At 41.7% G+C, this 14,373-nt stretch overlaps 1 protein-coding gene across 6 annotated transcripts in view; it reads right to left on the bottom strand.

Annotated features, from left to right (window-relative positions):
* ppargc1a (peroxisome proliferator-activated receptor gamma, coactivator 1 alpha) overlaps nucleotides 1-14,373 on the bottom strand; it is a 725,688-nt gene that overhangs the window by 137,597 nt on the left and 573,718 nt on the right. For 5 of the 6 annotated variants that reach the window (XM_068037464.1, XM_068037503.1, XM_068037512.1 and 2 more), the window contains exon 2: nucleotides 7,033-7,212. In XM_068037464.1, coding sequence (XP_067893565.1) covers nucleotides 7,033-7,212 — 180 coding nt within the window. Of the gene's footprint in view, nucleotides 1-7,032; nucleotides 7,213-10,199; nucleotides 10,354-14,373 lie in introns of those variants that run through there. The other variant, XM_068037474.1, reaches the window with a different exon arrangement.

Raw genomic sequence — 14,373 nt, 5'->3', positions numbered from 1 at the left:
GCGAGGCCTGGACAACGTATGCCAGCCAAGAGCGACGTCTCAATTCATTCCATCTTCGCTGCCTTCGGAGAATACTTGGCATCAGGTGGCAGGACTATATCTCCAACACAGAAGTCCTTGAAGCGGCCAACACCCCCAGCTTATACACACTACTGAGTCAGCGGCGCTTGAGATGGCTTGGCCATGTGAGCCGCATGGAAGATGGCAGGATCCCCAAAGACACATTGTACAGCGAGCTCGCCACTGGTATCAGACCCACCGGCCGTCCATGTCTCCGTTATAAAGACGTCTGCAAACGCGACATGAAATCGTGTGACATTGATCACAAGTCGTGGGAGTCAGTTGCCAGCATTCGCCAGAGCTGGCGGGCAGCCATAAAGACAGGGTTAAATTGTGGCGAGTCGAAGAGACTTAGTAGTTGGCAGGAAAAAAGACAGAGGCGCAAGAGGAGAGCCAACTGTGCAACAGCCCCAACAAACAAATTTCTCTGCAGCACCTGTGGAAGAGCCTGTCACTCCAGAATTGGCCTTTATAGCCACTCCAGGCGCTGCTTCACAAACCACTGACCACCTCCAGGCGCGTATCCATTGTCTCTCGAGATAAGGAGGCCCAAAAGATTCTGCTACTATCTCCAATTTATTCTACTATAAATGGGATGTCAATAATGGAAAATCAGGCTGATGTGTCATTGCTTAAGCACTGAGTTGGTGTGCCTGGTTCTTTCCTGCAACAAGCAGCCATTTTATGCATCTGTTGCTCCTCTATCTTACAGTCTTAGTTGGCACAGTTGGTAGCATGCTGGCCTCTGGGTGTGGAAGCTATCCATTTAAGTCCCACTCTAGGAATTAATATGTGCCAAGTGCTGTACTGAGGGAGTCCTGCACTGTCACATGCTAAAACAATGCCTGTTCGCACTATTCAAAAATGAGTAAAGAATTGACCTAGCCAAGTTGCCTTCCACAGTGAACACCACTAAAAGGAGATTAACTGGTCACTTATCACCAAAGGTTGCAACCCTCTTCCATTAGTTGAGGTGTTTCAGTAGTCTGTAAAATTTGCTGTGGGAGGTGGGAGGTGGGGAGGAACAGGGGCTGGAAGGCAGACAGAAGGACCTCTTCATGGGACTTCTCCTGTGCCTGGCAAAAACTGCCATGCACAGGTTCCAGGAACGAGAATTCAATGGGGAAGAGTGCTTCAACTGCTTGCCTCTTTTTGGAACACACGAGCACACACACACACATGCACACACACATACAAAAGCAGCCAAGTGGAAGGTGGCTGATACACTTCAAAGTAATTCATTTGTTGTGAAGTACTTTCAGGAAGCTTCTGAGGGATGTGATATAAATGCAAGGATTTTTTTCTATGATGCAGGTCCACTTATAACCGTTCCATACATCAGGGTAGGAAGACAATAATGATGGTACAGATAAGGGATGGAGCTCTATACATAATCATAAAGTTATACAGCACAGAAACAGGCCCTTCAGCTCACCGTGTCCGCGCCGGCCATCAAGCCTATCTATTCTAGTCCTATTTCCCAGCACTTGGCCCGTAGCCTTGTCTGCTATGGCGTTTCAAGTGCTCATCTAAATACTTCTTAAATGTTGTGAGGGTTCCTGCCTCTACCACCCCTTCAGGCAGCGTGTTCCAGATTCCAACCACCCTCTGGGTGAAAAACATTTTCCTCAAATCTATGCCCCCTGGTTATTGACCCCTCCGTTAAGGGAAAAAGTTTCTTCCTATCTACCCTATCAATGCCCCTCATAATTTTGTATACCTCAATCAAGTCCCCCCTCAGCCTTCTCTGCTCTCAGAAAAACAACCCTAGCCTATCCAGTCTCTCTTCATAGCTGAAATGCTCCAGCCCAGGCAACATCCTGGTGAATCCCCTTTGCACCCTCTCCAGTGCAATCACAAACTTCCTATAGTGTGGCGAACAGAACTGTACACAGTACTCAGCGGGGTTACAATCCTGTTTTTCTAGCTTAATTCCTGGAGCATTTCTTTAAAACAGCAACATTTTAGAAAGAGGTTTGGAACTCACAGGGTTAAAACACATTGATTTCATGTGAGTAGTTAAGATCGCTTACTGATTTACACATTATACAGCAATAATCGAGTGTTGAGCTACGTGTAACCAAATATCAAATGTTACAACCTGAAATATATATCAATATTTTAAAGCTCTGACAGATTTGAGTTTTTAAAAATAATCTTGAACAAAATTTGTCATTCCATTTCAAGAAAAGAACAGGTTATTTTATTGTGTTACTGGCCCACATGAGTCATGCTGCAATGATACAGTACCATATGACTCATACTGCAGTGATATTTTGCTTAATTTCACAACATCTAACAGGAAAATAGCACATCTTGTATATACACTAAAACATAATTTTGGTTTACACAAGAATTTAAGAAAATAAATTTAATGCCATGGATTAAGGTTTCCATATCATCCTGTGATGCTTTTAGGACATTAACCATGCAATTGGGATAGCTTTCAGTTACTATTTTAAACCACATTCAGGCCATACCATCGCACTTTGTGTTCAACCTGATACAGCTTTGTGCAACTAACCTAAACTGAATATTCAGTACGTCCTAGCTCCTTTTTGCAGCAAAATAACCTGCTTTGGCTGAGATCAAAGATTTATCAGATGTGGATTCCCAAATCTGAGGCATACCATTTCACAATGCAGTATGATAGCATAGCAGCCCGCTGTGCCGCTGTATTTTGTAGCTCGGGCCACCTTGCAGGTTCAGCAGCAGAGTCATACAAACCTGCACCACTGAAAGATTTTAGCCAATTTATAATCAACTCTAACATATAAAAGTTAGTGAGCAACAAAACAGCTTGCAACAACCTTCTGTTAAACATATAACTTCCATTTTCCAATGGAAGTTGCAGTTTACACTCACTGATATAACTGAGACAGCTCCAAGTTCAGTAACACACTTAAACTGAAAACATACACTATTAATTTTATATGTATTATTTTTCAATAGAAAGTTTGAAGGATTTAAAGGCAACATGATATATATTATTCAAATCAGCATACAAACCATTCAAGCTTTAGTCCATGCATCAAATTGAACACTCCCTCGCTTTAACTGTGTTAATGCCTTAAAGCTTCTTGCTCGTTGTCCATTATATGGTGTTAATTATACAGAATCATTATATGTGTACATTTGGAAGATGCATGGTCAGGAGCATTTGAACACTATAATTAGCCAATTTTCCCTGAAGACACTGAGTCTTTCTGGGGCATGGTCCACAAGTGCTGACAACTTTGCCAAAGGGACCAGTCTGCATATGTGAGCTTAGGCAGTGACTCTATTATGGCATGCATTGCAGCCAAAATCAGATCCAATCCTAATCTGACAAACATATACACATACTTTGCAGCAGGGGTCACTGAAAAGCGACTGCAGTGGTAACTCAGGTTAAATTTTCTCCTTCCTAGCCCAGGATTACTCAGACCAATAAAAGCACCTCAAATGCCACCACAGCTGAAAACAACTAATTTAGCACAGGACAGGAACTGAATCTGCGATCTATTTAGATAGTCAATTAAATTTGATGGCACCATTGACCCATCTGATGACTCCGGAGTTTGACAAACCTAAAATTCATGCAATCATGTGAATTTTAATGTAACCACATCTATTGGCTGAGAAGTGAGTGGGATGAGCCTGCTGTTTGCTCAATTCAGGCAGTCAAAGGTCTGAACCATTTGTATGGACGAGCCTCATTTGGAATGACCCCTTTTTGAAGCAATCCATTAATTAGAGGAGACAAGAAATCTGGCAGCTCCACAACGGAGACAGACAGTTAATGCAGGGGTGGGTGCTGCGGAGGATCAGGCATTATAGGGGTCAAATTGTGTTAGGTCAGGAAGAGCATTAATGCTCAATGTTACACCATAAAAATTGTTTCAAAAGCTTTTTAAAGTTTTTGCAAAGCCCGCAGCTGTCTCTTTAAGGATCGTTGGTTACACATTGATCACACAATGTTCGGCACCATTTGCAGCTCCTCAGCTACTGAAGCAGCCCGTGTCCAGATGTGGCAAGACCTGGACAAACTCCAGGTTTGGGCTGATAAATGGCATGTAATATTCATACCACACAAGTGCCAGGCAATGACCATCTCAAACAAGAGAGAATCTTACCATCTCCCCTTGATGTTCAATGGCATTACCATTGCCAAATCCCCCACTTTTAACATCCTGGGGGTTACCACTGACCAGAAACTGAATTGGATCAGCCACATAAATGCTGTGGCTACAAGAGCAGGTCAGAGGCTACGAGTTCTGTGGCAAGCAGTTCACCTCCTTTCTCCCCAATGCCTGTCCACCATCTAAAAGGCACAAGTCAGCAGTGTGATGGAATACTCTCCACTTGCCTGGATGAGTGCAGCTCCAACAACACTCAAGAAGCTCGACACCATCCAGGACAAAGCAGCCCACTTGATTGGCACCCCATTCACAAACCTCAACATTCACTTGTTTCACCACCGATGCACAGTGGCAGCAGTGTGTACCATCTGCAAGATGCACTGCAGCAACTCACCAAGGCTCCTTCAACAGCATCTTCCAAACCCGTGACCTCTAACCATCTAGCAGGATAAAGGCAGCAGTACATGGGATCACCACCACCTGCAAGTTCCTCTCCAAGCCACACACCAAGCTGGGAAAATGGGGGATGGGAGGTGGGGGTGCAGGGGGGAGCCATGTTGGGATGGCTCCCTGATACATTCCCGCCTCCAGGGTACTTTCCCGAGGTGGACTGGGAACCAGGTCAGCTGCCTGCTCTAAGCAGGAGGGCAGCCAATTAGTCCAATTAAGGTTCCACTTAGGGGCCTTTTTGCGATGGCGCCAGTATCTTATCCACTTTGGAGAGGTCCTCCAATGTGTGCGGAGGCTGCCAACCCAATCGAGGCAGCCTTCCAGTGGCAGTTCAGGGAGCCATCGGAGCCATAGGCTCCATGCTCCAATGGTGGGGCTGCAGAGAGGACAGATCGCAGCCCCATCCGTCAACAGTCCTGTGGAGGAGTTTACCCTGCAACCCGTTCCAGCTTCAGGCTTATTTCACTGAGCATTTCTAAGCAGGCAGTCGAGAGCGCCCCCATGTTGAGGTGCCCTCGCATTGCCTGACTGACTCAACAGCACCTACCTCTCCCAGTGGGACTGCCAGCCTAACATTGCTGTGGGCCCTCTGGATCTTCAGCCTCGCAAGCTCACTCGTCATCCTTAATAAGACGACGAGCGCAGAGGCAGTCAGTTAAGAGGCTGCCTCCCAGAAGGTTGCACCAGTGGGCACACTGATGACATGGGTGATCTCGGGACCCAATATGGGCCTGACGTTGGTATCTGTGGCCCATTGGAAAATCCAGCCCAATGTCACAAATGAGACCAGATTTTAAAATAGGTTCAAAGGTGTCATCACTCTAACCATTCCAAATTCTGTATATTAATATATTTCAGATTTAGAATCAACATTTATAACATTCATCCATTTAACTTTAATTAGTCAATGTTTTAAAATCATAATATACAGTAATTGGACATGAAAGACAATTTATGTCCCACTTCAGCCACCGGCCATATCACACTCATCTTTCATAACTTATCAGGTCAGCTCACTCATGAGCATGGAAGCAGGTGTAGACCATTCAGCCCGTCGAGCCTACTTCACTATTCAAACAGATCACGGCTGATCATCTACCTCAACGCCACTTTCCCACATTATCCCCATATCCTTTCATGTCATTAGTATCTAGATACCCATCAATTTCTGTCTTGAAGATGCTCAATGATTGAGCTTCCACAGCCCTCTGGGGTAGAGAATTCCAAAGATTCACCACCCTCTGAGTGGAGAAATTCCTCCTCATCTCAGTCTTAAATGGCGTATTACTTATTCTGAGACTATGTCCCCTGGCTCTAGAATCACCAGCCAGGGGAAACATTCTATCTCCATCCACTGTGTCACACCATGAAAGAATTTTGTGCTGCTCTCATACTCTCACACCCTCTATCCTTTTTCAAACAACTGATGCCAACTTAATAAAATTTGTTGAAAATATATTTGACGTTGTCCACAATGTTTCCATTTCCAGTTGTTAGGGAAAAAAATCATTTTGAAAAGTTTTATTCTAAAGGGTTCTTTTTGCAAGTATAGTATCTTTGAATAATCACTTTGATTTTGCAGTCAGTGGCCAAGTAAAGGTGCTCGCCGCTGACCTCTAAGAAAGATGCCCACAATGATCTAGCGATCTCTGTGGCATGGATTTCACCTTTCCCGACATTAATTTGCATCTGGCACCAAGGCAAGGGGATCTCCAGGCATCCAGCAACAGTGGCTTCATCAAGCAGGGTAAACAGCCAACAACAATGAAGAAATCTCAGATAGCAAACCAGAAAGTAAAATGCACTGATTATCCTTCACTTTTTATCATTTTCACAGAGAGCGAAATAAAGGTTGGGACATAGACATTAAAAGCTGAAATAACAAACAATCTTCCTTTAAAAAAATTACATTAAAAAACTATGAAAACATAGTGGAAAAAATTGATATTACACAAATATAAAATTAGTTTTCCATGGCCAGAGAGGCTGTTCAGTAGTAATTCTGACTTAATATACCGTTAATAATGTAGTTACACCTCATTAACAAGGCGTAATTTTTCTGGTTTTTTTTAAAAAACAATACGAAAAACATTGAAGGGGACATTCTCATCAGTTCAGTGATTTCCGAAAGACTGCTGTCTGCGGGGACCTCAACAGCGCACACTGTGGAGCAGCAGGGAATCACTAATAGCAACTTCTGGATTTCTGCATTGAATTGCGCATATGTGGACAGCAGAAGCTGCTATCAGTTTTATACGGTAATGACGACAAATACTGACAGTTTCACCATCATTACAACTGCAAATTTTGGGCCATCACCTTGCTTAAGGGATATTATGCCCTCAGCAGGTTTGTGGAACAAAAGTTTTGATTCTTGCTGTATTGTATTTTAGTTGCTTACCTCAAAGAGATCGGATGATTCATTGTCATATTGGTTGGAAATTATTTCTGATTGGTCACTGTACCACTTGAGTCCACCCAGAAAATTTTCTGTATCCAAGTCATTCACATCAAGCTCAGAAAGATCAAGTTCAGGGAGATCTGAACACAACGGCTGGTCTTCACCAACTAAAGCAGCACACTACAGAGAACAAGACAGAGCATGCTTTAAGATATTTGACTTTACTAACAAACATTGCACAGTTGGTATATTATGTTATAACAGTAACTTCACTTGCCAATGAGGTTTCAGTCATTGCTGCTCAGTAGATTACTGTTAACAAAAGTGCAAGAGTAATGCAGGTCAACTCCCCTTTTGACTTTCCCTGCTGCATTCTCCACGTAATCACCTAACTTCCAACTGGTAACTTCCTTTCAAACGTTTACAATAAGGAACTGCTTCAAAATATGGCTTTTTAAAATTTTGCCATTTTCTTGTTTAAAGCTGTTCTGTTTTCAGGGCAAAACAGCTTTGATGACAGGGAAGATGAAAGAGGAAACAAAAAGTCATGACTACTAGCAGAAGGAATGGTTGAACTTATGCTTCTACCAGGGAACAAAACAGATTTGATGTCACTTGGCTGTACAGAGCTTCCCATTGATTGTAGTACAATCAGTAAAGTAATTAAAACAAAAGTTTGGGGGAAAAGTTGCAACGATTATCCAAAATATCTGGTGCAGTTCCATACAAGTGATACTGAAAATGCTTCACTACCTGCACATGGTGCAGTAGGGCAACAAAGTTAGGGCCTAGATTTGCATTACCAATATCCAGAAACATAACCCCAGAGAAGAATCGCTGATAAATAAATGGCAAAATATCTCCAGCATGTGCTTGATTTTGGCAGCTGAGTGAATGTCAGATTGATACTATAGATGGGTTTTTTTAAGTAGCTGCCTGAGATTAGGGAGTTAACATGTGGGGAAGTTGTGAGAAAATCTACATCTTACTAGCTCATGCATATCTCATTGCTAGATTTATGCATTTGCACTGAGCAACTGATTCTGAATTTTTTTTTAACTAAATGTCTCATGGCATAATGAGCAAACTTTATTGTACTGCTAGTAAAAACAACTGAAAGTTTTACACTATTCAGTCACCTATCAGCACAACTTTTACTCAATCACCACATAATCCTAAATGTCAAAAACAGATAATCTTGTGTTTAGTATCCCTTGTCGGATGATTTCTGTACATTTCCTGATAATGCTCAGTGCCCTATTTTATATATTATTTTAATAGCTTGAAACCACTAGATACCTGCAGTCTCAGAAAAAACATTTGTGCAGAACTTTTCCTGGTGTGAAATCATATACTTCTACTCCATGACATCATGAGCAAAGCGTTCTGCCCACAATCCATTGCTCCCCATTCATAAATAATGTCATTGGAACACAGCTTTAAGATGTCACAACAGGGGGGAGTTCTACACAAAACATTTGTTCTCAAGATGCTTCTATGCAACACAAAACAGGAAAACGAAGGAGAATTGAATGAATCAGGTACACAGTTATGACCTGCTAAAAGATTTACGATTATGGGATAATTTCATCGACTTTTAGCTGATCCTTTTAAACTCAATCTCTGGAATAAATATAATAGGATAGATTTTGCAACACAGATCAAATCACTGAACAAGATATTCTGTTATATAACACTTTCACCCTTGCCCTCTAATGCATTTCAGTAGGTAATAGAACAATAATTTTCCAGAATGATTTTTAATATCAGTTGCTACTTATATCTATGACAAAATTTAAATAAATACAGAATATCCACAACACTGCAGTCCCGCACTTAATTTTTTCCCCATTATTTACTGTCCCTAAAGAAACAAAGTTTTAATAGAGTATTGTGAAATTACAATATATACTTCTGCTGTCTCAAACTTAATTCCACATTCATCTCCTGGTTCACTCATAAAACTAATGCATGACTGAAGAAAAACAGATTTGCAAATACATTCTTCGACAAAACCACTCAGCTGCTTATAAACAAACAGAACCTCAGAGGCATAAGAGGTCAGCCGATATTCCCAGCTTCTATATAAACTGGGATGCAAGATTTATGTACTGTATTTGGTTGGTGAGCAAACTACATAAAGCATGCAACAGTACAAATGCACTTCATGCACATGCAAGAATATAAAACTACCTACTGCAACATTCTGAAAAATACTGGAATACAAAAGCAAAGACACCTGAATGATTACACAGCTTCTGTTGCAGAAAAGATTAGGTTTTTTCTAGCAAGTGTCTCTCAAGATTATCACAAGGTTAGCTGCAATCTTCTTGGCACATGAGCATTTCTGGATCTGAACATGAACACATAAAACCCCCTTACAGAGCTATAAACTTACTACAGGCAGACCCTAAAGAGCAGCTGTGAACCTATCTACTTTTTCTTTTTGAATTGTTCCCATGCAGGTGATACAGGTTTGATATATAGGTGCCTATTTTTACATTACCAGCAGCGGCCTTTCCATACAAACATTCTGTAGCTGTTGCACTCTTATTGTGGATGGCTCAGATCTAATGCTTTAAAAAAGTTACTCTAGAGGAAGACTATTCTGCAACAAAGATTTGAGACTGGAATATTATCAGAACCTTAGAAAACACTGAAAAACTAAACTCAAAGCCTTGGTTCATACAATATGCTAGTTCATCTAATTAATTCTAACACTTTGTTTATGGCACAGTGCCAAACAGATTACCAAATGACAGTAAGATTTTAGGTTAAACCTGAACCATATGACACAAGCTGTTTCATAAATGAGAATGTAATAAAAAGTCAGTTTTACCTTTACCAGCATTAAAAAACACAAATGAAGGAGACAAATAAAATCCAAGATAAAATTTCTACCCTGCTTAACATACTGCAAGGTTTGTACTACACAAAAGTTTTAAGGTGAGTTTTTAAAAGAGGTTCAATAAAGCTAGTTCTCCTTGTAGAAGATAATGAAAGCAGCTTGCATATGACATTGCCTCAATCATTTACTGGTAAAACAAGTTCAAGGAAGTTGAGGTTCAGGTGAGTACGCTTTTAAGCAACATTCTGTATTTATTTAAAGATAATTTCATTCCTACTCATTGCTGATACAAAGATCACTGAATCATGCTACAGCTCACCTCTGTTTCACTCCACTCAAAGCCTTGGTTGCACCTGTCCCACTCCATTCAGCTTGTGGCTTAAAATCTCAATAAATCCACAGTTACACTCGGTAGGCACACGTGTGGGGTGCTGGCCACTTACAGAGATTGAACTGAAGGCACCTGTCTTACTACTACACTAACACTACTGTTCAGTGTCACATGACAAGGTTATTAAAAGTAGCTAGGGCTGTCAGTCAGAGGTACTATTCCATGATAAAACCAATGACGTATCAAAAGGGTGGAGCAACAGCTAAGTACAGTAAATCTTTAAACTACTCAACCTTTGAATCTTCAGTCCCATGCTGTGATTAAATCCTACTTTATGAGCCACACCTTCATAAAAATTCTGCCAGCTGAAGAAATTAAATCATAAAGGCAATCTTTGCTTTTCTTATCTTGAAAAAAGAGTCTTACAGAATATGAGGTAAATATGTTTCTGTAGTCTTAAGTTATTTTCTTCTTGTTTCTCTAGAAATTAAACATATTTATAGCATCTGCAAGGATTAGACAATGCACAACTCTTCAATTCTGAATCAATTTCTTGCACTTCATCTTCTAAATTATAAGCCATACACATGTTGAACTTCCCAGAAACTGCAACGCTGAAGTGCATGCATTCATCAAACTGAATAAATAAAAAGTGTTTTCAATTTTCTCTATGTAGAATGAGGAGATAAATATGGATTCTCAGAAAGACTTTATTAATTGAAAATCACCTAAGCCTGTGCTTCACCAAAACATACACACAAAGAAAGTGCACAACAATATCATCTGTGTTGATAGTCAAAACAGTAAGGTGCAGTATTACATGATGATTTTGTGAAATTGGTATAGATTTCAAACATACACAATCTCTGATTTTAATCAATGTACAAAAAAGGTGTAAATGCTATTACTTGAAACATAGGAAGATAGTAAGAAGGGGAAGTTAACGTCTGCATCATTCAGTGCCAGAATATGGATTCTAATCTGCAGTTTTACACTTTCTGAATTGTTGATGTCAGCCAAGTTATCATGGCAAAAATCAAAAGTGGAAGACACATGCTTCCCAATGGGAAAAAAATACTGGTGCCTAAAAATTTGTTGAAGCTGCGCCCATTTTACAGGTGTAAAGCGGGCACCTAAGTGTCAAATAAGGTGCACTAGAAGTGCACCGTCTGCCATAATGGAAAAGTATAGATAGTGAGGGCATCTAGCTGAGACAGACATTAGACTTTTTACATATGTAAATAAGGGCCCTAAAGCCTGTTTCAAGACCCAAGTCTACATCCACCAAAAAGGTAAGCTTTTAAAAAAATTCTCAACTCTTACAGCAATCCCTAAGTCATTCTTGGCCCCCTGCAAATTGCCTCTTGCCCTCACAATCACCTATCCCTTCCTAATTGCCTCCTCAATAACGATCCTCTTCTGCGCCCCTGCACAATCTTCACTTCCTCTCTGAATACCCTCCTCTACCTCGCAATAGTCATCTCACTCTGGATCTTTCACCTCCTCCAGATTTCTTCTCTGCAACGATGACCTCTATCCCTCTCCATTACCCCCCATTATCATTATGGGCATATGCTGGCAGAACAAAATCACAAATGCAGCAGTTCACTCAAAGGCAGAGCTCCCAAGTTTGTAGGCACTAATCAAACAGAGACAGCTTCGGTGGATTAGATACATCCGCAGGATGGAAGACGGTCGCATATTCAAGGACCTTCTGTATAGTGAGGTAGCAGGTGCCAGACGACCAGTTGGGTGCCCAAAGCTCCACTTCAAGGATGTTTGCAAGTGTGACATGAAGGCTCTAAATGTTGTCCATTGCATCTGGGAGTCACTAGCCAGCGAAAGAGGGAAATGGTGACACATCCTGTGGACTGGCATGCACTAACACGATGACCAGTGGCTACAGCAGCTTGGCAACAGGCAGCAATGCCTAAAACAAGAACTCACAGCATCAGGTGGCAGCTTCATGTGCAGCAGTTGTCGCAGAACCTGCCTCTCAAGGATTGGCTTCAACAACCATCAGTAAAAGGGCACCAAGAGAAGAGACCCCACCTAAATGGATTGTTTGCTGCGTGTCCATCACCTTTCATAGATGGAAGAAGGCCAACCATCTCCTCCTATACTGATTGCTTTCCCCTACTTCCCAATCGCCTCCCCAGCTCTGGATACTCTATCTCTCTCTGGATCCTCTCGCCCCTCATCCAGTTCATCTCCACACCCCAAAGATCGCCTCCACTCCTATCGATCATCTCTTCCCCTCTAGATCCTCTCCCAATCCCCGTAATCCCACCCTCTTCCAGATCACCTCCCCCGCAATGATCCACTCCACCCCTCCCTATCTGTTTCCACCTCTCCATCATCTCCCGCACCCTACCTCCCCTCTCTGGATCGCTGCCCTTCCCAATGATCATCTGCTCCCCTTCTTTCCATTGCTTACAACCCCTCAACCCTCCATCCCACCCCAGATCGCTCAATCACTCCCAAGACCTACCTGTGAGTCACTGCCAGCCATGCAGTGATCTAAAATTGAAATTTGTTTTGATAGCGAGCTGCCTGAGGCTGCCCAGTCAGTCTGATTTAAAGGAAACCCAGGACCCAAAGTGAAGTTTGCCTCGGGCGGCCCCCTCCTGCCACTATCCAATTATACCCCATAGAGGTAGCATTGTATATATTCTAGAGTTTGTTTTAAAGTGGCATTATTTATCAGAGCAAATTGCTGATGATCCTCTCAAATGCAAAATGGAGCATAGAATTGACTGTTACTTAAAAAAAGGGAACAAAACATGAGCTTGCACATATGATGTCTGCTCTCCCACTAGTATTGCATTGTTGTGTGCACAATTTTTATGTTTAAAATAAACAGGTTAATACCTTTGTAAAAATAGCACACAGGAATGTATTACAAGCACATTAAGCATTTGATCATGAGATTCACAAAACACAAGTTGTACCTTTGCACATATCTAAGTTTATTACATGATTATAATATTGTATGAATTTCTAACTTTGCTGATTTTTATACTAAATTGATCACAGCATAGAACAATTGTTGGGGGAGAAAACAGAGCTGATTTTAATCCCCTGTGCCAATTGATAACAAGGCACACAGTAGGTCAAAATGGAGGTGGTGTCCAGCTTGGCAGCGCACTCACAACAGTTGCAAATTTTACTCCCGGGTTTCGGGGTGCCCTCACCGCAGGGCCTCGCATGTCTGGCCCTGTGGGAGATCCCCAATTTAACATTAAGCATCCCACTGACCTCCAAAACAATAACTGAAAGACAATATGCAAAATTGCAAAGAAAATTCAAGAGCAAAATGTCTGAAACAGTTCCCCTGAAGGTTTTCACACTTCAGTATCACATTTCCTACTTCAGTGCCTCACCACCTATCAATCCTCCCACCATTGCCTTGCCTTACCTTCTGGTCTCTCCATTCACTCCAACTGCAAACTTAGGAAAATGCTCTAACTTGTCTTAGTGAGCAGGAAAACATTGCATGTTGAAATATTGTGAGCAAAACAAATTACCCATTGACAACAACAACAACCTGCATGATGTGCAGGTAAATGTCTCAAAATGCTTTATATTAAGAACAGAATAGTGGATGCTGAGCTGGAGGGGCAAAGGAAAAATGGAGAAGATTAACTGATGGACCAAAGGCATGGTCTAAACAGAGAGGGAGATGTGTGGAAGGGAGGTGGCAGAGCAGACGGAACTGTGCAGAAAATCTTAGGAGCCAGGACTGTAGTGACTCCATGAGGGGCCTCCATTGATAGAATGGAGCAGTGGATACAAAGAGAAACTAGAGTTGCAGATGGTACATAAGGCAGGTGTAAATCATTAAGATAGGATGTGACAAGGCAAGTGGGGGATTTGTAAGTGAGAATGAAGTCAGCCATATGATTACTCAGTAGCCAGTGGAGCTTGGAGAAAATGGGTAATGAGAGTTTGGAACTTTGTGCAGGTGAGAAATAGGGGCTCTAGCGTTTGATTTTTCTTTTTATATTCATTCACAGGATATGGGCATTACTGGCAAGGCCAGCATTTATTGACCATCCCTAACTGCCCTAAAGAAGGTAGTGCTGAGTCATCTTCTTGAACCGCTGCTGTCCATGTGGTGAAGGCTCTCCCACAATGCTGTTAGGTGTTATAGTCCTTGGTA

This window comes from Heterodontus francisci, chromosome 1 (assembly GCF_036365525.1).
Source record: "Heterodontus francisci isolate sHetFra1 chromosome 1, sHetFra1.hap1, whole genome shotgun sequence".
Lineage (NCBI taxonomy): Eukaryota > Metazoa > Chordata > Chondrichthyes > Heterodontiformes > Heterodontidae > Heterodontus > Heterodontus francisci.
This window is presented reverse-complemented; position numbering and strand designations above follow the sequence as displayed.